The sequence below is a fragment of the Pseudophryne corroboree genome, chromosome 6, assembly GCF_028390025.1.
Source record: "Pseudophryne corroboree isolate aPseCor3 chromosome 6, aPseCor3.hap2, whole genome shotgun sequence".
Lineage (NCBI taxonomy): Eukaryota > Metazoa > Chordata > Amphibia > Anura > Myobatrachidae > Pseudophryne > Pseudophryne corroboree.
Window position 1 is genome coordinate 489,493,366 of NC_086449.1, and position 25,295 is coordinate 489,518,660.

The 25,295-nt window shown below is 42.2% G+C and overlaps 1 protein-coding gene across 2 annotated transcripts in view; it reads left to right on the plus strand.

Annotated features, from left to right (window-relative positions):
• The window catches only part of PDZRN4 (PDZ domain containing ring finger 4), a 334,033-nt gene that overhangs the window by 243,083 nt on the left and 65,655 nt on the right, over nt 1-25,295 (plus strand). For both annotated transcript variants that reach the window (XM_063927315.1, XM_063927316.1), the window contains exons 2-3: nt 492-745; nt 1,591-1,693. In XM_063927315.1, coding sequence (XP_063783385.1) covers nt 492-745; nt 1,591-1,693 — 357 coding nt within the window. The remainder of the gene's footprint in view (nt 1-491; nt 746-1,590; nt 1,694-25,295) is intronic.

The following is a 25,295-nucleotide window of genomic DNA, read 5'->3' on the forward strand; positions in this document are numbered from 1 at the left end:
TTGCATAATGCACCATTGGTTCTAAAGTGCAATTACAGTACAAATCTTATAATGTGAAATTTACTTTACAGTTCTACATCAATAAAGTGGGTAGACCACCATCTGCATGATAACATAAATACCAATAACATAATTGGACAGTTGAGACTACACAAACCCACAAACAAGTCATTGTACTGCTATGAGCTGAACAGGACAGCATACATTGTGTTATGTGATTATCCCTCCTCTAATAATGTGTGCTTCTTTAGCCTGGGGCACTTTGGAGTTTAAGTCTGTGATGTACAGTAACTTATAGTCAGTTGTGTCAAATGCAAAATTGTGCTTTTACAAGTACGAAATAACCCAATGGCTTTAAAATGTACTGTAGCAGAGTTTTACATTAGCTTCAGCTAGATGACCATTAAGTAGACAATATTTTGGATTTGCTAATTCATAATAATGTTGAAATGTAAAAATCATTAAATTTTATGCTTTGTTCTTTAAAATAGGTTAATGGGAAGGATATTTCGAGAGCTACTCACAAAGAAGCAGTTGAAGCCTTTCGTAATGCTAAAGAGCCAATCGTTGTACAAGTCTTAAGAAGAGCACCTGCTAACCGAGTTCATGGAAGTGTCCAGGAAGTGCAGCTTGTGAATGTGAGCACACAAACAGACATCACATTTGAGCACATCATGGCTCTAGCCAAACTCAGACCATCCACTCCACCGGTTCCTGATGTTTGCCCTTTTCTTCTGTCTGACAGGTATGGGATTTTTCATTGCCAATTATTTTAGTCCAGTCCTAGCTAAAGTGTATACTGTAAAAGAATAATACCATACAAAGTGACCTTTGATCCATTTACAATAAATGATATCTTTGAACTTTCTATTCTTGAGGTCCAGCAGCCAGATGATGCCACACAATACAGGCGATGTCTTGGCTCCAGCTGCACTAAAGAATCTTATTTTACTTCCTGCCGTTTTTCCCCATCAATAAAACTATGCTGGATAGCGTATGATACATCTAATGTTCCTAAAACTTATCTCGACATTGAAAAAAGACAGTATTCTATTTTATAATCATTCTTTGCCTCTTGGACTCCATGTAGAGATAAGACAGATAATGCGAACATGTAAGCGAATTAAGAAAGCAAGCCGCACGTCAAGCCATTCACAGATGTTCATTGTAAATTAAAGTATTTTCGATTTTTGCGTAATGTACTTTTATTTATTGAAGTTATTGTGTTCACATCTTGCCGAAAATAAAATGTGGAAATGGCTTCATTAGCAGACAGGCTGAGTTTCAAAACGAGAGATTGGAATCCTGCAGCTGCAGAACATTGCCAGCCCTTTGTTATGAATGTACTGCTGTATTTCTTTTGATTTGGTGCACAGATCATTGCCTGGGATCCAGTTTAAGCTATGAAAATGACTACTCTAAGTGTGCAGTAAATGAAAAGAAACATATCTTTTTGTTCAGTGTTTCTTTAGATTAGCAACCCATCCTAACCTCTTGAAATGAGAAAGCGGCAGATAAGTTTGTCATATTTTAATTAAAAAGAAGAACATTGTCTCATCTGGCTTTCTTGTACCAATTTTTCCCATATAGCTGCCATTCTCTTCATCCATTGGAGCATGAATTTTATGAAGGTAATGAGTATCTTTCCAGCCTGCCTGCTGATGGAGATAGAACTGAAGACTTTGAGTACGAGGTGAGATGATATTTCATTATGGCTGATGGTTAGCGTTTCTCCCCAGGCATAGCAGAACTCATTTATAATTATGTTTACATGTATTATTTGCTGTGTTTAATCACAAAGTGCCTAGTGTATTTCTGTTTTGTGTCAAACAAAGAAATTCACTTGTTCCATTCTTTTTTTTTTATAATGAACTTCCTGTTGGCAAGTGTTGGCAGTAGGTATTTAAAGTTGTTTTTGTTTCTTTATTAGACTGTAAAGACTATTACTTTTTTACTTTTGAAAGCCTTAAAGCTGCTTTAGGAACAAAAACATAGACAATACAATTTTAAATCTGAGAATAACCTATTTTATCAACTTTAACTTCTTTCTGCACCTAGTTTAGTGGAATGTAGAAGCTAAAAGGTGATTACATATAGTATATAAGCACACACACACACACACACACACACACACACACACACACACACACACACACACACACACACGTTACCCTTAAAATGATGCTGCCCAATCTATACCACCATGCCAAGTATCATAATCCTCTGGAAAAATGGAAATCACCCCACGAAAGTTCAATCTAGTATGTGAAGAAGTTTAGAGATGACTGTGTAATTGAAATCTCCAAAGCCTTTATTCACCTGTGTTGAGGTATAGGGCAAAGGACTAGTTAACAATGGTTCTAGATATTGTTATGATTGTCTAAACAAGTTACAGACACACACTCATGCATAACACATACACTCACACACGCACACACATTAAATATACAAAGAATCATACACAGCTAGTAAAATAAAATTGAAACTATACATTTAATTTTATTTTTACAAAATAATTGACAGTCCTCGGTACATTCACACGAGCATACACTAACCTTAAAACCATTCATTTACGATGCTCTGTACATTCACACGAGCATACGCTAAACTCTATACCATTCATTTACACTGCTCTGTACATTCACATAAGCATACACTAACCTTAAAACCATTAATTTATAGTGCTCTGTTCATTCACACGAGCATAAACTAACCTCAAAACCATTAGCTGGAGAGGTTTTATCTCTACCAATTGATCCACTTTGTCTTCTTCTGCTAAACTTGGTCTGCAGGTCTTCTCCCACCTGGTTGTCGGCTTTATCCAGTACACTTTTCACTAATTAATCTCCCCCAAGTAAAAAGCATCCTACAGATGAACACTGGCCAATAAGATCAAGATCCTAAATGCAGATCAGATCACATTGACTTCTGCATGTCTGCCCACTCCCAATAATACAGCCTTTTCCCATTACTCTTCCAGCTTGCCCTCACTGCTTGTCCAGCCCACCCCCACTCAACCCCATCTGGCAAAAATGACATTACACCAGACACTTTAGAAAATATATGAGGCTGCACTGTGGACATGAATTATCCATGTGCATAGAAGACAAAGATAACTGTGTTATTTAAATGTATGCTTGTGGGGCCCCCACCCCCCTTAATCTGTCTTAGAATATGTGGTGAAGTCAGTGATCCCAAACACCTTGGACTCATGTGGTGTCAGAGTTTACAGAGGGAGAACAGCCTCTGTGTGGTGGACAAGTGGAATAGCCTCCCATCAGAGGTGGTAGAGGCTAAGACTATAGAGCAATTTAAGCATGCATGGGATAGACATAAGCATATCCTTTCAAAGAAATAAAGATCAAATAAGGTTTGAGATAAAAATATGTTAAAAAAGGGGCAGACTAGATGGGCCAAGTGGTTCTTATCTGCCGTCACATTCTATGTTTCTATGTTTCTGTGAGTGGAAGACATTTATTTCAAAATTTGAATAGGATTTGAATGAGCAGAAACTGATTGGATTTTGTTCAAAAAGACTATGGAAAAGGGAGAGTTTACTACTTGTCTGTGGAAAAAGAAAGTGTCTGTGGAAAATGTAAAGTCTTGTTTGTTGACTTCCATCAAGTACCATTATATTGTGCATGAGTTGGGTGAAAAAGAGGAGACAGAAGATTATGTAGAAGAAGATGAGCTTTCTGCCTGCATGCCAAACCTTATTGTACATAAACAATGACTGACCTCCAAGGGCACACTGCTTGGTCCAATGATTTTTAAAGAAATTGTCTAGGATTAATCTTAGAATTTGTCATTGTGGAAGGATCATTAACCAAATAAACCTCAGATAAGCCAATTTTCAGGTTTTTCTAATATACATATACAGTACTAGCTGAATACCCATGCTTATACCCAGAATTTCAAGTATTTCTGTGCGTGTAACTTTAATTTTCAAGGACTCCCTGTTAAACTAAATTTTTAGCCCCTCCTTCAGGCTGGAGAATGCCAGTCTGTCAGAGGAGCTGACTCAGGAACTGTCAACATACAACTGGCCTTGGAGAAGCAGTCACTCCTCAGATCCACACCAGCCACTTTCAAGCTGTGCCCCTGAGCTTTGTTAATGGTCATCGGCGTAGCAGACCTTTACTGGGAACTGCAACCATTTGAACTGGAAATGGTAATCTGATGTGATCAGAGGAATTCTCACAATGAACACAATTTTGGGTGGATGCTAAAGAAACCCCTAACAATCCTCCAATTTAAAATGTTACCAAAATTGACAGATTGTCGGTTAAAGAATCGTTAAAAGAGGATTGTTTTTAAACCTAGATTAACATGCTGCTAAAAATATATACACCTACTGTACTCAGGCACTTAATTTGGTAATGTATGTATGCAAAAACCAAATCTAAATCATATCGGAATTAAGAAATAATGAAGAATTTATAAAAATCACATTTCACCCCTTTTAAACCCTTTGAGGGTGGGCTTTTAAAAAAAAATCCCTTCTTAGTGGGTGCCTATGTCACAAAACAAAGCTGCTGTCCAAATTTTAAGTTTCTAGTCCTTATGCTTCTGGAGATTTTGAGATGAGTCAGTGGTACCTGGATTTTATATATGTAGATAATCATGAAATAAGTTTAATTGGTGTATTAAAGTACACCAATTACTACACCAGTACTACACCATCAGCGCCCACTCAGTATGTTCATGTGCTATCCATTTCAGCTAGAAGACTGTGATCTGTGGGTTCCAGGAAACTTAAGCCCATACTAATTTGTGGTGGTTCATAATAAAGACAGGGGCTCTGTTAGATTCAGACCCTCAACACTGCCAGCACAATCTCTAGACTGCACAGTATACTCTAAAGGGCCCCATACACTAAAATGATAATGCCCGATTTCATCCGATTTCAAACTTTCGGGCCGATAAATCGGATGAAAAGTGAGTATCGGATCGGAGCCCCTAGGTCGTTAGTGCTGCAGTCGTGATATGTCGGATCCCACAGGCATGGCTGGGATAGCATACGATGCATCGTATGCAAAAGGATGTATCGTATGTGATCCTGCCGCCGGGAAGCTGACGGACGGATCAAGGGAAATCGCATCCGACTTTAGCCTCTGACATGTCGCTGTAGTGTATGGGGTCCTTTATACTGAATTGTGACAGTATAATCTGGCCTAAACAAATGGGTACTGCTGGGAATCCATCACAAAAAAAATTATTTCAGCATTTTGTTACTTGTTTAGAGAAGCAGGAAGTAAATAAACAGACAACTACACAGTGCTTGCAGGGATTGGTTCATCAGCTTACTTGAGGAGCAGGGGTTTGGGCTAATCTTTCTTCAGAGAATTCACAAGCTATCCCAGGTGCCTCTGATCTATGCATTTTCAATACCCCAAAGTATGATAGAGAGCTTTTCTGGTGGCATTTTGGAATGACTTTAATGAACCTGTCTGGGTTTCTTTGGGAGCAAATAGCCTTTTACATTATTACATAATTCAGACCTGATCGCTAGCAAGCGATTTTTGCACTGCTGCGATCACATAGTCGCTGCCTACAGGGGGAGTGTAGTTTAGCTGTGCAAGTGTGCCCATGCATGTGTAGCAGAGCTGTACAAACAGATTTTGTGCAGTCTCTGCGCAGCCCAGGACTTACTCAGTCGCTGCGATCACATCAGCCTGTCTGCGACCAGAATTGACGTCAGGAACCCTCCCTGCAAACGCATGGACACGCCTGTGTTTTTCCAGATACTCCCTGAAAACGGTCAGTTGACACCCACAAACGCCGTCTTCCTGTCAATCTGCTTACGATCGACCAAGCAAGTGGATCCGTTGCACAAACCCACCACTGAGCGGCGATCCGCTTTGTACCCGTGCGACGCACCTGCGCTTTGTGGTGCATATGCATGCGCAGTTGGGACCTGATCGCCCGCTGTGCAAAAACGCACAGCAGCAATCAGGTCTGAATTACCCCCACAGTACTGTACATTGGTAACCTCTAACCTCATTCAGTTTGAAATCAAGGTCCAAGCCCTAGCTTCTGAGCTAAACTGGAACAATGAGATCCTAGTGGCCAATATTTGGTAACATAGTAACATAGTATCTAAGGTTGAAAAAAGACAATTGTCCATCAGGTTCAACCTATTTGTGGTCTCCTATGCACAATTATTTTGTATCAAATTTTGACTGAAGTTGCTGACTGCCGTTACGTTTTACCCCTCTTTTTTATAATAACCATAGTGCGTGACTATGCCCCGTAACCCTGGATATCCTTATCCATTAGGAATTTATCTAACCTATTCTTAAAGGTGTTGACTGAGTTGGCCATTAAAACTCCCTCAGGTAGGGAATTCCAAACACGTATCGTCCTTACCGTAAAAAAGCCTTTACGCCGTATTGTGTGGAATCTCCTCTCCTCTAACCTGAGCGAGTGTCCACGAGTTCTCTGTGTTGATCTAACCAAAAACAGGTTCTGCGCAAGATCTGTATATTGTCCCCTTATATATTTGTAAATGTTGATCATGTCCCCTCTTAATCTCCTCTTTTCGAGTGTAAACATGCCTAGTCTTGCAAGCCTTTCCTCATATTCCAGCGTCTCCATACCATTAATTAGTTTGGTCGCCCGCCTTTGAACCTTTTCTAGCTCCAGGATATCCTTTTTGTAGTAAGGTGCCCAGAATTGTACACAGTATTCAAGGTGTGGCCTCACAAGTGATTTATATAACGGGAATATAATACTCTCGTCCCTAGCATCAATTCCCCGTTTAATGCATGCTAATATCTTATTAGCCTTCTTTGCTGCAGTCCTACTTTGGGTACTACTGCTTAGTTTGCTATCTATGAGGACACCTAAGTCCTTTTCCAGTACAGAATCCCCTAATTTTACCCCATTTAGTAGGTAGGTGTTATTTTTTTTCTTGTTACCACAGTGCATTACCTTACACTTGTCTGTATTGAAGCGCATTCTCCATTTCGCTGCCCAAGCTTCTAATTTAACTAAGTCATTCTGAAGCGACTCAGCATCCCCCTCCGCATTTATAACTGGTAGTGGGTACAATAAAAAGATCCACAATGAGCTTGTCTCCAAAAAACTTCATGCAGTAACTTTCATTATGACTTGATTTCAGAAAAAGATAATGTCTAGTGTTTGGGAATCAAGCTGGTTCCTTGTTTCCAGTAGCTAATCGTGCCTCATATTGTGGTTCCAGTAACTTCAAAAGAAGAAATAATGCAATTACATTATTTCAAGTTGTCCACTTAGAAATAAGAGAATTGTTTAAAAAGTAATCTATGGCTCTATAGTAAAATATAACAAGAAGCTGGGAAACTTTAAGGCCTAGCCCAAGGTCCAAAGGAGAGGCTACTCTTGGTTGTCTTTGTTATTCTCCTTCCTTGAATGCTTACTCTCAGTTTTACACTTTGTTCTCTTTTATAATCACTTACAAAGTTATTGAGCTCTCTGGCATTCTAGACTCAGGCCAGCAGAAATCTTAAGTTGTGCATCTCTTGTTATGAAGCTTGAAAAACCTGTGGTGAAAGAGGTTTCTACTCTATTCTTTTATTTGTCTCCTCACTGATCTTGGCACTGCGCATATCTAGTTCCTTTCAATATTCGCCCTCAAGGCCAGGTGTATCCGCTGTCTATTCCAGAACTGAGGACATGTCGAGTACATTAAGGAAAATATTAAACACTGATCCAAGCCATAAATCTTCCTCTCCACTAGGTGCTGCCTTTTTTTGTGGAGAGAAAAGATGTAGAACCTGTCAATGCATTAACTTTCGGGGGGATCTGAGGGCCTTTACAGTCAAAAATAGATACCCTCTTCCTCTCATCACCATCACCAAGCCATAAATCTTCCTCTCCACTAGGTGCTGCCTTTTTTTGTGGAGAGAAAAGATGTAGAACCTGTCAATGCATTAACTTTCGGGGGGATCTGAGGGCCTTTACAGTCAAAAATAGATACCCTCTTCCTCTCATCACCATCACCAAGCCTCAAGGGGGGCATAATCTTCACAAAACTGGATTAGAAGGTGAATGGAAAAATTCACTTAATATGAGAAATGGGCATTATGGAGAAATAAGTAATACACCTGCAATCTTCCAAAATGTTATGAATGAAATCATCCATGATCTGCTGTACAAATATTTCCTTATTTACCAGGAAGATACTGTGGTTTGTTTTTTTACACTCTTTCTTCTCACCAAGTTCATGTTCAGAAAGTTCTTACACATCTCACGAAAAACAGAAAAAAAAATGTTTATTTGAATAATCTTCAATATTTTTTTCTTATCAAGCCAAGGACTTCAAAATGAACTTGAGAAAATCAAAACAATTCAGGAATGGACTAAAAGCTACCCAATGCTTCATTGTCTTTGCCAACTACTGTAGGCAATTCATTAAGGGATACTCTTCTATAGTAACTCCCATCCCTGCACTCACTCACAAAGGAGCTAACCTAATAAGTTGGCATCCATTCAAGCTTTTGATCATTTTTCTTTTTGCACTTGTCCTCAGCCAACTGGATACCACCAGAAGTGGATGTACATTATCATCTTTCAGTGTTGGAGCAATTTCACCCAGACTCTATCTCACTGGTAAGCTTCATAATGCTATTATATTTAAAAAAAAATTCACCTTTGCTTAATGAACTACAGATTTGTGTATGTGTTTTCCATGAAGCTTCCTTTGAAGAATGGCACATCTTCTGGAAGGGGTAGGATCTCCTGTTACCATCTATGCTGACCATAAAAACAACTTTACCTACAGTGTTCTCAACCAAGATGGGCACTCTTCTTCTTTTATTCTCATCTAACACTGGCACACTCTCCTAAAACCGTCAGTATCATCATGACTGCATCATTGCCAATAAGGAACAAGTGTGCAGCCTTAATGAACGTTTTAAAGGCCTGTCTTTATGACATCATCCTGGTGCCAAAATTCAGTTGAACCCAGTCTACCTAAACTCACTCTGTGCAAGAGCAGTAGGTCTCACTACCTTACTTCAGCATTACTGATATTGTGTTGGATTCCCTTTTTACCAGATCTCTGCTTGTTCATGACTTTAAAACTTTGTCTGACCTCTGCTTGAATTGCTGTTTGTGCATCTAAGCTTGTGACCCTGACCTTAGACTGTTTCCCATTCAGATCTTGTAGCTGTGATCCTGAGCTTGGCTATACTGTTAGCACTCTTACTTTCTGATTTAGTTATCTGCTTTGCTTCTCAAAGCTTCCCTGCTAGTAAAGATAATGTATAAATCTATGCACTTTATCTTTATTTAAAATATCTATAACAATGTAATAATATCTTTACCATGGTTCTCAATACACCATTCCACCACACACCAGTGCTAAATATATTCTGCATAACCATCTTTTTACATACCTTGTCGCTTGCAGGGGGTTAAAAAGCATCCAGCTGTGGCAGCCTACTTACTAGTTTACGCTAAAGCAAATATTAATTTGTCTATCCAGTATCCATGCATCTACTGTATCTGAGTCGGTCCACCCACTGTTTTTTCATCTACAGCCATCAATATGGGGCCCAGCACACTGATTTTTTCCCCTACATCCCCCCGGTAGGTACAGGCCAGTCGGCCCATTCTACCTATGCCAATCTCCAGTCTCATCACTCTCCTGCCATACCCTGGCTGTCTATCTTTTGCTTCATCCTTGCCTGCCTCTCTCCAGTCTCATACTAGCCTGTGTTTCTCCAGCCTCATCCTCGCTTGTGTCTCTTCAGCATCATACTTGCTGTGTCACTCCTGCCCTATCACTGTCTTTTCAGCACCATATATCACTATGTCTCTCAGTCTCATCTCACCCCCATGTCTCCCCATCCCTTGCAAGAGGTATCACAGGTGTTGGGTGGTTATGTGACGGACCTTTCCCCTGAAATGTTTCTCCCCATACCTTGTCCTGCAGTACCGTGTTCAGAGAGATAGGTAAGATTGATACGAAAAATGAATGAGTCAGCAATTCCAACAGGATGTATTTTATTGAGCTGCAATAAACTCTGGATTGTAGATGATGATTAATTGGCATTAAATTTGGATAATCGCAAAAAAGAATTTGGGCATACAGATGAACAAAGAGAAAACAGTTGGCTACAGTTCACACCACAAAGGAGCTTTAAATATGCAAAAGACAATTGAATGCAATCACCAAAGAAATGGCAGAATATCATTGGAATCACAGTTGAACATATTAATTAGAATAACAAATATTAGCATGAGATCATTGGAATCACGGTCTATAATGTGGTCATGAGGAGAGTGATGAGAAATACAATTGACAGTAACTAGCACTACCTTACTAGCTTTCCCTAGTCAAGGTATGTCAATCTTCACTGACAATAAATGTTGGAACTCTGGTAGAAGTCTGCTGTGCCACAATATGACAATGGCACACAACTGAATGGCGGAATATTGGGTAGAAGTCAATTGTTCATAGTTCTTATGCAAATAATGTAGCTAGTGAAGGGATGATAGTGTCTTGCAATAGATTAAACTCACTTAGCAATGACATTTTTTTCCAATGGAGCAAACTCTTTCCTGTTTACAAGGCTGTATTCAAAGCAGCCACAAACTCAGTCTTTTAAAGAAATATCTGCGTCTGCGCTGGTATCACAACTCAGTCTTAAATAAGTCTCAGTGTAGAAGGGGAGTGTTGCCTCAATAACCTCCTTGCAGTCTTAGCATGCGGAGTATGGCGTTGAAGTGTTTAATTGAAGTGAATGTGGAGCTATGCTGGGCGTGTCCTTTAACTGTGTATGGTCCCATAATCTGGGGTCCCTTAATCTGGTATCAAGTTTGCCAGGGGCTCTTGTTATTTAATCACTCTTGTACTCACTCAGACCTTCTAAACTGGAGTTTTTACTTGTTGGGCCAGTCCTTAATGGCTGCTCTCAGTCCCAAGATGGCCACTGCGTCCGCACTTCTCTTTAGACCTGGTGGTGACTGGTCTCCAGCTGCAGGGTCTCAACACCTGCTAAACCAGCACTTGTCTCTCTGGCAGCCCTTGCTGCTTGCACTCTGCAGCACTGCCCTCACCGGCCATTGTTCCGTGGCTGTCACTTGGTTTTCCAGCCCCCGCTCTGCTCCATGTGTAACAAGCGTTCCCACACCTCCTCTGTCTCAGCACACCACCAGTGACTCCTCCCTCCTTCTTTCCACAAGGCTCTCTTCTTCCAGCTGCCCCTGTCTAATCATCGGTCCGCAACCAGACCATGTGATCAGACCAGGGTCCTGGCTTTAACTCCTGCTGTGTTGTGCTCTCCCCTTGTGTTGCTGTGGACCTGTGTGTCAGGTCTTAAAGGAACACACTTTTGCTTTTTGGGGTACCACATTGTGCCTTCAGCACCTCTGCCCACATGCTATCTGCCATCAAGCAGTGAAAGGTCATGACATCACATATGTTGTACCGGGGGAAAAAACAAAACCTTATTGTACCGGCTGCCAGCAATCTGATTAGTTAGTTGGATGCCTCAAACAAACACAAATTCTGGGTACATGCCCACGACACTCTCATGGATGCATTCTGTTCTGTGCAGCCATATGGTTGCTGCTCACATCATTTCACATTAGATCCCATCCCACCCACATGAGATGCGGCACACTCAGAGGTACTTGTGAGTGTGAGCATATGTTATCAGAATTATTCCCACAGTGTGCATATACACTGGCGTATTTATAATGGGTGCAGTCTGTGCAGGGGTTGGGACTGTGTGACCGACAGCCAGGATCCCGGCGGTCATACCGATGCCGGGATCCTGGCTGCCAGATTGCCGGCGGGGGCGAGTGTAATGAAGCCCCTTGCGGGCTCGCTGCGCTTGCCACAGGTTCTATTCCTATTCTATGGGTGTCGTGGACACCCACGATTGGGAATAGTCCCTGTTAGTCGGCATGGTGACTGTTGGGATTTCCAGTGGTTGGAATTCCAGCGTCGGTATACTTACCGGTGGGATTCCGACCATTGGGAACATGATTACATCCCGTGTACAGTGCTCACAGGTCACTGAGTCCAGAAGGGGCCCACACTTCACATGCTGCACCCATTTCTAGAATACCAACCCCTCTGAAGTCCAACACAGACGGCAGCAGTGCTATTGCAATACCCATGAAGGTGGCGTGACAGCCTTTTTTGTGGCATTTTGCACATGCATGGCAGAGACATTGCTGGAAAATTGGCCACCGCGCCATTTTCCCTGAGATCTGCGCATGAGCATTAGAGATGGAGCCCTCTAGTGTTCAGACTCTACAGCGCTGCCAGCAGAGAGGAGGGGTCCAGATGGAGGAGGCTGCACATGGGCCTCCTCCTCTCTTAAAGCACCCCTGTGCATATAGTAGGTACTACTCTAAGTTTGGATATAAACTTAATACTTTCTTTTGGCCTAGGGGTGCTGTGAAAGACCTGATTAATCGCTAAATGAAAAGTTTGGGAAACACTGAGTTAATTCATAAATAACTGGTAAATATTTCTTTAAAATCTAGTACTTCAACAAATGATGATGAATTATTACAATGGACGATTCAAGGCAAAGATTTAAAAACATTTTTGTCTGAAAGCCAAATTGGCATCATTGTCCAGGGATCAATTTCAATAATGTATTTGCTGACAATATTTCTGCTGTCTACAAAATAAATATATTATTGTTAATAAAATAAAATGATACATTTAATTTTTTAGCTACTTGTACACAATAATAATAAAGATGTATTAATTCCTGGTTGTACGAATTAGGTTTGACAGTCATGAGTTATTTATATACTACATTAAATACAATAGCTGCTTGACATTTTGTAGATAAGAAAAATAGTAAGTGATAAAGCTTCAATAAATGCTTACAGTGTACGGTTTTCACCATATCTTATTGTTGAGGAAACATATTTGCCTCTTTCTTTTGAAAATCAGATAATCCCTACAATAGGACTAAGTGAGGCTGAAAACCAAATCATGCCTATAAAAGAGGACTTTTATTTGATGTCTAAAAAACGTATTGGTGAGTTTACTGTAATTCGTGTTTTATAAGCATGTAAACTTTACACATAGAAACAGAGGCGGTTTTAGACCTCATGGGGCCTCAAGCAAGACTCTGATTTGGGGCCCCCCTTCATGAATACATAGCACTAGAGGTAGACATTTAAGAAGAGAGAGAGAGAGAGAGAGCAAAAGAGGTGGAGAGAAAGAGAGGCAGAGAGAGGGGCAGAAAAAGGAGAGACAGATTTAAAGAGAGGCAGAGAGATTTAGTCAGAGAAAGATTATAGAGAGGCAGGGAGGGAATCAGAGAGAGGAGAGAGAGGGGCAGGGATAGAAGAAAGAGGCAGAAACTTTAGAGAGAGGTAGAAAGAGAGGAGAAAGAGAGAGGCAAATAGATGAGAGGAGAGAGCCAGAGAGTAGAGAGAAAAATAGAAAGAAAGGAGAGATGGGGCAGAGAGAGATGAGAGAGGCACAGAGAGGCAGAGAGAAGAAAAGAGAGGCACAGAGGGGCAGAGAGAGAAAGGAGGCAGGGGGATGAGAAAGAGGCAGAATGATGAGAGGGAGAAAGAGAGGGGAGAGAGACAGAGAGAGAGACAAGAAAGACACAGAAAGGAGAGAAAGGGTTCAGAAAGGAGAGAAGCAGAGATTAGAGAGAGGCAGAAAGAGGCAGAGAGAGGAGAGGAACAGAGAGAAGAGAGAGGGGGCAGAGAGTGAGAGAGAGAGAAAGAGAGAGAGATGAGAAAGGCACAGATAGGAGATATAAGCAGAGAGAGATGCAGAGAGACGAGAGGGGGCAGAGAGAGATGAAAGAGGCACAGGCATGAGAAAGAGAGGTGGCAGATAGGAGATAGAGGACACAACATATGGATAATCAGTGCTTTTGTTTAATAATAATAATAATAATAATTATTATTATTATTATTATTATTATTATTATTATTATAGGAAAATAATAATAAGCTATGTGGCAATTGATCAAACACTTTCAATCATGGCACCCTCACACACCCCAGTACTCTGTCCCCACCATCTGCTCCAATCAGCCCACTCTCCCATTAGTGGCCCACACACACAGAACTTGATGGCCACAGCACCCAGTTTACGGTCTTAAAACTCCCCCCAGTACTTAGTGTCCCCTTTGATCCTCAGTGCATCACCTAGTGTTCCCTATGAGCCATCAGACCCCAGATGGTTGCCCTCACACCCCCTTGACCCGGTGTGGCCTCTATCAACCCCCTCCACCTGTGGCCATCACACATACCCTTTACACAATGTGGCCTCCATCACCCCCACCCTGTAGCCCGCGCACAACACCCTATACCCAGTGTGGCCTCCATCACCCCAACCTGTGACCCCTACACACCCCAACACTCAGTGTGGCCCCTGTCACCTCCATCCCAGGCCCTCACATCCCCTTGCACTCAGTGCACTCCCCTCCTTCCGCCACCGCTTCTTATCAGCCATCGTCCCCTCACCCTGTAATCCAGCTGCAGACAGACCCTGTGCTGGTTGTCACTCCTCCTCCTGAGGCCTTGGCCTCAATCCCAGCATGGCAATCTCCAGCTCCCTGTCCCCTTTGCCAGGTAGACAGCTGTCACATGTGCAAGGACACTCTGCCCATTCCCCTGCCATCCCTGGGACGCTCACCCTCCAGCAGGTGATCATGTTATCCACATTCAGCTCTACATCCACCATTACACTCACAATGATTGCACCCACCATTTTGCTGCTGCCCACAGATCCAGAGCATCCCTTCCACAGCTGGTGAATTGATCTGCCTGGCCTGGACCCTCCCATTCAGCTTGGGTTCTGTTGCGTCGCATCCCTGCCAGAACTTCTAGTGCAACTGCTCCTGTGATCTATGCCATGGAGAGGAGGCAGCACTATGGTCCGCTTTGCTTAACGTGACAGGTGCCGGTGGGCCCTTGAGACATGGCTAGCCCTAAGCCTATGTTGCCTAACGAGATATCACCCACTGCATAGGAAGATCTCCTGGAATACAAAAAAACTTAAGGGCCTATTTATCTACTTCCCCCAAATATACTGTACCCCCTTTTCAATCATTTCTGACTGTGCAAGATGTAAGGTGCAGTAGTGTATACTTTTTGCATTAAACAAGCAAAGTTAGGGATGTTTTGCAACTACCACTGATGTATTGCTTAACGTGAAGAGTACTATTCCAATTCTATGTATGTTCCATTCTCTATCATAATTGCTTAGTACTGTAGTCAATTATTCTTATTTTTAGATAAGTGTTTAACAACTGCTGCTAATTACATTATTTTTACATATACTGTATGTCTGTAATATATACCAAGTTCTCTTAACCTTTTAGAATATTTTCCAGTGTGTCAATACTGTATACTGTATGTAAATATTTAATCATAGATACAAAATTAAAAGAATTACTTCTGTTTAATTTGAGATAGTGTATATATATATATACTATCATTTTGAAATTTTGAATGCCATTATTGCAAGCTCTATTTGAGGTAAATGTGTTTTGAATCTACAATTTCCCTGATGGTGCATATAACATTAGGGATGTGCGCAGATCCCCCTGTTTTGGTTTGGTTTTGACAAAACGACCCTGCTGTGGTGCTGTAGTTAGGTCTTGGTTTTCTTTGAAGCTGATAAAAACAGCTTAACCATGTAATTTTTGGACCTGCTATTATTCTTTTAGTTTTTTTTTTAAATAATTTTTTTATTGAAGCATCAATAATCCAATTCAAAAACATTGTGACAATGTAATAATGTTTTCAAGACTTCAGGAAATCAACATACTGTACAGTGATAAAGAATATGAAACTTGTCCATACAGTTAAATGATATAGTGTCACAATAATGGGGTGTTACATATGTGTATACCATACATACATACATACTACATGTGAACAAATATCAAGTTAATTACAATCAGAGTCAATAGCTGACATGCCATCGGTGTCCCGCCCTCCCCCCGCCATCCCCTCGATCAGAATAGGCTTTATTCAGTAAACTTTTATTTAATTTATCAATTGAAATATTGTATTACAGAGGAATTGGAGGGTCATTAGCTGCCATCTGTAACACAGAGCCGGCCATAGGCATAGGCAAACTAGGAAATTGCCTAGGGCATTTGATATGCCTAGGGGCATCAGCAGCTTCTGCTGATTAAAATGATATGCTGCATGCCTATATTCTGTGTGTAGCATTTCATATGCAGATGCAGCCGCAGTCTCACACAGTATATAGGCATGACGCATATCATTTTAATCAACAGAAGCTGCTTGTGCATTCTATCCACATAGCAATGCAAATAATTTTCATTAAAAAAAAAAGGTGTGCCCGACGTTAGCATTGAGGCACGATTTATGAGGACACATCTGTATCCAAGCAGAGGCAGAGGTCACAGTGTTAGTGGCAGTGTGAGTGCTGTGTGCATGTGAGTGGGTTGGTTGTGCAGTAGTGTTCGGAATATGTGTAAGAAGCATTATGTGTGTCATGTAAAAATGCATTAATAATGTGCAACATGGCCCTCATTCCGAGTTGTTCGCTCGCTAGCTGCTTTTAGCAGCATTGCACATGCTAAGCCGCCGCCCTCTGGGAGTGTATCTTAGCTTAGCAGAATTGCGAACGAAAGATTAGCAGAACTGCGAATAGAAATTTCTTAGCAGTTTCTGAGTAGCTCGAGACTTACTCCTACACTGCGATCAGTTCAGTCAGTTTCGTTCCTGGTTTGACGTCACAAACACACCCAGCGTTCGCCCAGACACTCCCCCGTTTCTCCAGCCACTCCCGCGTTTTTCCCTGAAATGCCTGCGTTTTTCCGCACACTCCCATAAAACAGCCAGTTTCCGCCCAGAAACACCCACTTCCTGTCAATCACACTCCGATCACCAGAACAATGAAAAATCTTCGTTAGGCCGTGAGTAAAATACCAAACTTTTGTGCTAATTTACTTGGCGCAGGCGCACTGTGAACATTGCGCATGCGCAGTTTGCGACAAATCGCTCCGTTGCGAAAAAAACTAACAAGCGAACAACTCGGAATGACCCCCAATATGTGTAAGGGGCACTATGTGTGTCATTATGTGTATAAGGGCACTAATAATGTGCGGCATATGTGTAACAGGGTACTACTGTATGTGTGTCATTATGTGCATAGGGGCACTAATAATGTGCAGCAAATGTGTAGGGGGCACTATGTGTGTCATTATGTGTATAAGGGTATTAATAATGTGCGGCATATGTGTAAGGGACATTATGTGTAAAAGGGCATTAATAAAGGTTGTCATAATGTGTAAGGCACATTATGTTTATAAGGACATTAATAAGGTGTCTCATATGTGTAAGGGGCATTACTGTGTGGAATGTGTATAAATGCATTACTAATGTGTGGCATTATGTGTATAAGGTGCCCTACTATGTGGCATTGCGTATAGAAAGGGCCCTACTGTGTCGATTAATGTGAATAAAGAGCAATAGGATGTGGTGTAATGTGAATAAGGTGCAATTCAGTGTGATGTAATGTGAATAAGGGGCTCTACTGTGAGGAGTAACATTTATAAGGTAAAGTGATACTACTGTGGGATGTAATATGAATTATGGACACTATCACATGATCAAATGTGAATAAAGTTGCAGTACTGTGTGGCATAATTGGAATTGGGGTTATTTGTGGCCATGCCCCTTTCCAGCAAAAACACACCCCTTTTTGGGCTGTGTGCCAAATGTACGAACTGTTCCTATTTAAAATATAGGGGGTACAAACACCAAAATAAGGACTGCTACGGGTGAGGGGTGATGGTGCTGGGAAAGAGGTGCAAGGTCAGAGGCGGAACCAGCGGTGGTGCTAGGGGGCACCAGCCAAAATCTTGCCTAGGGCATCATATTGGTTAGGGCTGGCTCTGCTGTAACATATACCAAGTTGTGTCCTTTAGGCTATTATGAAGTTGTGTTCTCATTGATAGTGTTAAGGTGGCTATATATGATTCCCACATTAGAAAGAACCTCTCAACTTTGGCCTCTTTATCCAGAACTACTTCAACCCACTGCATCCTGAATAAGTAATGTAATTTAGCTTTAAAATGTGACAATAGTGGTTGAGAAGGTTGTAACCAGGTTTGTAGAATGGAAAGAGAGAATATGAGTGCGCTGTCAGCGGCAGCCAGTAAAGGGGGGGTCAGCCCCTAAATAAAGTGAAGCAACAATATAGAGATATATATACTGGCGCCGGCTGTGAGACCAATAAGGGATAATAATTTGTTAAGATAAAAAATCACAAATTTTTAATAAACATATAAAATGGTTAATTAGATAAATCAGATGTAGTCACACTATCTTTATCTGTTCCTAAATCAGAAACAAAGGATGTTAAAAGATGTTGATTAGGACCAATTGGATCCCACTCCTGGTGTGCGATGTGAAAGCACTTTCCGAGAATTAGCGGGTCGTCTGACCCGGTAATTCAACCCGGTATAAAAGAAGGATTATACCCGGGTTGATTACCGGGTCAGGTGCAGTGTGAATGGGAGCCGCGTCGATGCGACACGGTTTCCATTCACAGCATAGGGAGAGGCGGCACAGGAGATGAGCTCATCTCCCAGCGCCGCCTCCACCCCCGCCCCTGCTGCTGCTGCGCCCCCCCGCTGCTATGGCAACCGACCCGGTATGTTGCCGGGTCGGAAAGCCAGCAAAGGAGAGCAAATGCCGGATCCCACCCGGTAAGGACACGTTTCTCTTACCGGGTGGGATCCGGCATTTGTGATCTGAAAGCGGTATAAGTGTTTATCAGACTTATCTGGTATAAATACCTGACGTATGCAGTTATATGTTAAGGAAATAGCTTTTTTTGTCAAACCTTGATTTTGCAATAGTGTGTCTAATGGGTTATTCCAGTCTGAAGGTGAGAAAGGTCTTATAACAAAGCTAATGTAATGTTGGGCCTGTAGGAATGTAATAGCATGAGTTGCCATCCAGGGATAGTGTTCCCTAGCCTTCTGGAACGTGGAAGGCCTCCTTGCCGACCCACACACCAAACTCCCCACAGTCCTCACTCCCTGGGTTTGCCAAATGGAGAAAGGATAAGAAGCTCGACCATTTTGAAATTTAGGATTGTCAATAAAAGTGAGGAATAGAGATTTATATGCGTTTAATCCAAATTTATGTCTCAAGACATGCCAGGTTTTCCTAGTATGCCAAATCAGATGTAGTCACACTATCTTTATCTGTTCCTAAATCAGAAACAAAGGATGTTAAAAGATGTTGATTAGGACCAATTGGATCCCACTCATGGTGTATATTATATGTACACAGTCTCCGGTTAGGACTCCCTCCTCATTATTTTTTGGTTCACTTGGGATAATAGTAGTTACCCAGTCCTTATGGATGTTGTCCCCAGGATCTCAGTTCAGCAGGTGAGAATCCAATTAGCAGCAGGGGAATGATTCCAGGTTGCAATGGGCTTGTAGTGTCCAATAGGGGCAAAGAGTCCAATTGTTACCGGAGATACCAGGTGGATCCAGAGCTAAGGACACTGACCATCAGCTTTGGATCCACCTGGTATCTCCGGTAACAATTGGACTCTTTGCCCCTATTGGACACTACAAGCCCATTGCAACCTGGAATCATTCCCCTGCTGCTAATTGGATTCTCACCCGCTGAACTGAGATCCTGGGGACAACATCCATAAAGACTGGGTAACTACTATTATCCCAAGTGAACCAAAAAATAATGAGATGGGAGTCCTAACCGGAGACTGTGTACATATAATATACACCATGAGTGGGATCCAATTGGTCCTAATCAACATCTTTTAACATCCTTTGTTTCTGATTTAGGAACAGATAAAGATAGTGTGACTACATCTGATTTATCTAATTAACCATTTTATATGTTTATTAAAAATTTGTGATTTTTTATCTTAACAAATTATCGTCCCTTATTGGTCTCACAGCCGGCACCAGTATATATATCTCTATATAGGTTTGTAGAATGGTCTTGCAGACCGCTGCTCCTATAGCTAACAAGAGACATTTGTCGCCATGCGATATGCGAGTATTGGGAGGAAGCATGCCAAACAGAGCCCATTCAGGTGTCATAGGGATATAGTTAACCAAATTATCAGTAGAATATTTTCTGACCTGAATCCAAAAACTTCGGATTACAGGGCAATCCCAAAGACAGTGAAATAAATCTGCTGAATTAGCGCCACATTTATAACAATTGGAATTTGGTGAATCTCCTATTACGAATCTTCTATTGGGAGATAAATAAGCTCTATGTAATATGTTTAAGAACATAGCTATATATGGGGAATAAGGTAATAGAGCACATGCCCTGGCATGAGAACAAAGTATATCATTCGAAGATACATTGGGAAGTATGGAGAGCCACGAGGCTAATACCCCTTTCACATCGCACAAATAACCCGGTATCAACACGGCATATTGCCGCGTCGACACGGGTCAGTGTGCGATGTGAAAGCACTTTCCGAGAATTAGCGGGTCGTCTGTCCCGGTAATTCAACCCGGCATAAAAGAAGGATTATACCCGGGTTGAATACCGGGTCAGGTGCAGTGTGAATGGGAGCCGCGTCGATGCGACACGGTTTCCATTCACAGCATAGGGAGAGGCGGCGCAGGAGATGAGCTCATCTCCCAGCGCCGCCTCCACCCCCGCCCCTGCTGCTGCTGCGCACCCCCCCCCCCCCGCGCTGCTATGGCAACCGACCAGGTATGTTGCCGGGTCGGAAAGCCAGCAGAGGAGAGCAAATGCCGGATCCCACCAGGTAAGGACACGTTTCTCTTACCGGGTGGGATCCGGCATTTGTGATCTGAAAGCGGTATAAGTGTTTATCAGACTTATCTGGTATAAATACCTGACGTATGCAGTTATATGTTAAGGAAATAGCTTTTTTGTCAAACCTTGATTTTGCAATAGTGTGTCTAATGGGTTATTCCAGTCTGAAGGTGAGAAAGGTCATATAACAAAGCTAATGTAATGTTGGGCCTGTAGGAATGTAATAGGATGAGTTGCCATCCAGGGATAGTGTTCCCTAGCCTTCTGGAACGTGGAAGGCCTCCTTGCCGACCCACACACCAAACTCCCCACAGTCCTCACTCCCTGGGTTTGCCAAATGGAGAAAGGATAAGAAGCTCGACCATTTTGAAATTCAGGATTGTCAATAAAAGTGAGGAATAGAGATTTATATGCGTTTAATCTAAATTTATGTCTCAAGACATGCCAGGTTTTCCTAGTATGCCAGAGCAATGGGTTGTCACGTATTTCCGATGAAATTTCCTGATCATGCGCATGAAGAAAACTAGTAAGATTGAGTTCTCCCAGGAATTCCCTTTCTGGAGACGTGTTCGCATAGAGATCTCGACCATGTAACCAATCTTTAATGTACCTCATATGTGCTGCATAGGAGTACAATTGGACATCAGGGAAATTTATTTCCCCACTGTTTTTTGTTTGTTGCAGTTTATTCAATCCTATTCTTGAATGTTTGCTTTTCCAAATAAATTGTCTAAAACTACAATTAATCGACTGTGCATCCTTATTAGAGATCACATAAGGGAGCGCCTGTATTAGAAACATTAATTTTGGGAATGAAATAATTTTGATAAGGTTAGCCCTACCCAAATATGACAACAATAAATTTCTCCAACCATCCAATTCTGTCGCTATAGAGCGTATTACAGAAGAAAAATTAAGATCGTAGAGGAGGAAAGGATTATGTCAGATTTTAACCCTGAGGTAAGTAAAGTGTTGGTGAGGCCACAATATAGGGATATTGGACTTAAAAGAAACACGAGATGAAGGGTTTCCAAGATGAAGTGCCACCGATTTAGACGTGTTGACTTCGAAGCCAGACACCAATCCAAAGTCAGCCAAAAGAGAAAATATTCTATCGAGAGACTCAGAGGGGTCACGTACAGACAGCAAGATGTCATCCGCAAAAGCAGTCAGTTTTATTTCCCAATGACCAATCCCAATTCCCCGAAAATAGTTCCCACCTTGTAAAATTCGGAGCAGTGGATCTATAGCTAAATTGAATAAAATAGGGGAGAGGGGGCAGCCTTGCCTAGTGCCCCTGAACATAACAATAGGGTTACTACAGCATCCATTTATCAGTAAAGCGGTAGAAGGGCTGTTGTAGATGTATTTTATAAAATTAATGAAGACAGGATCAAATTGTCGCACGTGGAGAACCCTGAGTAAATGTGGCCACAGGACAGTATCAAACGCCTTGGTCGTATTCAAGTTTAGAAGAATATTTTGGGTGCAGGATTCACCGTAGGATTTCACCACTGCTGCTATTGTCGTTCGAATTCCCTTAACTAAGTGTTTGTGGCGAACAAACCCTAGCTGGTGATCTGTAAGAAGCTGTGGAAGCAGCAGCTGAAATCTGTCCGCCATAATTTTCGTCAGTAATTTGGTGTCCGTGTTAAGTAACGTGATCGGTCTATAGGAATCAATTTGTTGGGGATCCTGTTGTGGTTTGGGAATCAGGACTGTATGTGCATTGTTAAAATGTGGGAAAATTGTTTTATTGCGGAGAATTTCGTTGAACAATTCCCCCAAGGAAGGGGCTATGTGTCTTTGTAGTATTTTATAATATTCGTTGGACAACCCGTCAGGTCCTGGCGATTTGTGTAACTTCAGATTAGAAAAAGCCTTCGTAATCTCCTCGATTGTTATATCTTGTTGAAATATTTCATTTTGGGAACTGGACAAAGTGGGGAGATTTGCTACAGACATTATACGATCATGTAATGCCTGGTCGAATGGGCGTGCATCATACAAATTAGAAAAATATGCTTCAAAATGTTCAAGGATACGTGAGGTTACCGTATCAATCGATGACGAATTTGGATCTTTAATGGCAGTAATCAACTTCTTTGGGGTATTTAATTTTGACATATTGGCTAGTAAGCGCCAAGCGGCCAGTTTTGTTGCCCCATCGAAAATATTTGATTTCGAAAAAGTCAGATCACGCTGTGCTTGGGATAATAGGAAATCATCCAATAATTGTCTTGCTTGTGTGTATGCCAATTGGGTATCTGGGGAAGGGGAATCTATGTAAGTACGTAAAGCAACCGTTAATGAGGCATGGAGAGTTCGGTATTGTGCGGAGGCTTCTTTTTCTGTTTGGAAACATACTCTATTATACAGCCTCTCATGGTAGCCTTAGAGGCTCCCCTTATAGTTTTTTTTTAACATCAATAACATTAATGTCCAGTAATTTCCAGTGAGAAATTGCACCTTAAATCACGAGGGAGAGACTTATATGCCATCCAGTGCTGTTTATTGCGGCGGACGAACCATGCAACCGCACGGGGCGCCCGCCGCGGCACTTCTAGAACACTTTAAAATCCCACCTCCTCCATCCTCCCGAGTACCCAGCTCGGGGGGTGGAGTTTCACAGAATGATGTGGTGCATTGTGACGTCACGACGCAATCGCGGCATTCCACAAAACTCCGCCCCCCGAGCTGGGTACTCGGGAGGACGGAGGAGGGGGAGCCAAGCCGGCGGCGCCACAAAGAGGAGGTAGATGCGGCGAAGAGCGGGAATAACCGCTTCAACTGTAAGTCAGCCTCTCCCTCTCTCTCCCCCCCTCCCTCTGCCACCTGCCATCATGTATACAAAGTGGACACTTGCCTGCCATAATGTGTTAAATAGGGACACTTGCCTGCCATACTGTGTAAAATGGGGACACCTGCCTGCCATACTGTGTAAAATGGGGACACCTGCCTGCGTACTGTGTAAAATGGGGACACCTGTCTGCCATAATGTGTAAAATGGGGACACCTGCCTGCCATAATGTGTACAATGGGGACACCTGCCTCCCATACTGTGTAAAATGGGGACACCTGCCTGCCATACTGTGTAAAATGGGACACTTGTCTGCGTACTGTGTAAAATGGGGACACCTACCTGCATACTGAGTAAAATGGGGACACCTGCCTACCATACTGTGTAAAATGGGGACACCTGCCTGCGTACTGTGTAAAATGGGGACACCTGCCAACGTACTGTGTAAAATGGGGACACCTGTCTGCGTACTGTGTAAAATGGGGACACCTGCCTGTGTACTGTGTAAAATGGGGACACCTGCCTGCTGTACTGTGTAAAATGGGGACACCTGCCTGCCATAATGTGTAAAATGGGGACACCTGCCTGCCGTACTGTGTAAAATGGGGACACGTGCCTGCCGTATTGTGTAAAATGGGGACTCGCCTGCTGTACTGTGTAAAATGGGGACACGTGCCTGCCGTACTGTCTAAAATGGGGACTCTTGCCTGCCGTACTGTGTAAAATGGGGACACGTGCCTGCCGTATTGTGTAAAATGGGGACACGTGCCTGCCGTACTGTGGAAAATGGGGGCTGTTGCCTGCCGTAATGTGTAAAATGGGGACACTTGCCTGCCGTATTGTGGAAAATGGGGACTCTTGCCTGACGTAATGTGGAAAATGGGGACTCTTGCCTGCCGTAACATGTAAAATGGGGATTTAATGTATCAAGGGCATTGCGATGTATGGCGTAATATATATATTTTTTTATTTTTTTCCTGTGCTCGCCGTGATCTGTCTGTGCAAGGTCAAAAACTGAGTTGTAAGGTAGTCTTTTCAGATGATGCCACGCCCATTTTACAGAGGCCATGCCCATTGTAGCAAGGCCACACCCCTTTGCCGGGAGCGTGCGCGCCTTAGGCGCGCGCATACCTTTTACTTTTTATATCTATGGGGGGGGCGCATTTTTTTATGTCAAGGGTGAGGCGCATTTTTAAATCTTGCACTGGGAGCAAAATTGGCTAGAAACAGCCCTGATGCCATCATAAACATGCAAGATTTGTTCTTAAATTTGAGATCTGACTCCAAAGTGACCTGACTCATTTCGACTTGAAACCCCAAAGTTCAGGTACATTCAGTTTTCAACAAAACCGAACTGCTCATCTCTACATACTACAGGCAGAGAAGCAACGCTGGTTAAACCTTGGGGGTGCCCAGGGCATTTACTACAGGTTGGCCCCAGTGGAAGTGTGTGTGTGTGTGTGTGTGTGTGTGTGTGTGTGTGTGTGTGTGTGTGTGTGTGTGTGTGTGTGTGAAGGGGGGTGTATATTAATTGATAAGAATGGTATTTAAAAAGAGATGATTATAATCATAAATGAAGAGGGAAGTCAAGGTAGAGAGCATTTTGCCCCTCCTGGAATGGGTCATTTTGGAACGTATGGATTGTTTGTATTAAATATAAACCAATGGTGTATATTAGACTTAAACTAATAGTTTACTAATGCCTGGGTACTGTTTATAGCAACACCTAAGTGAGAGACAA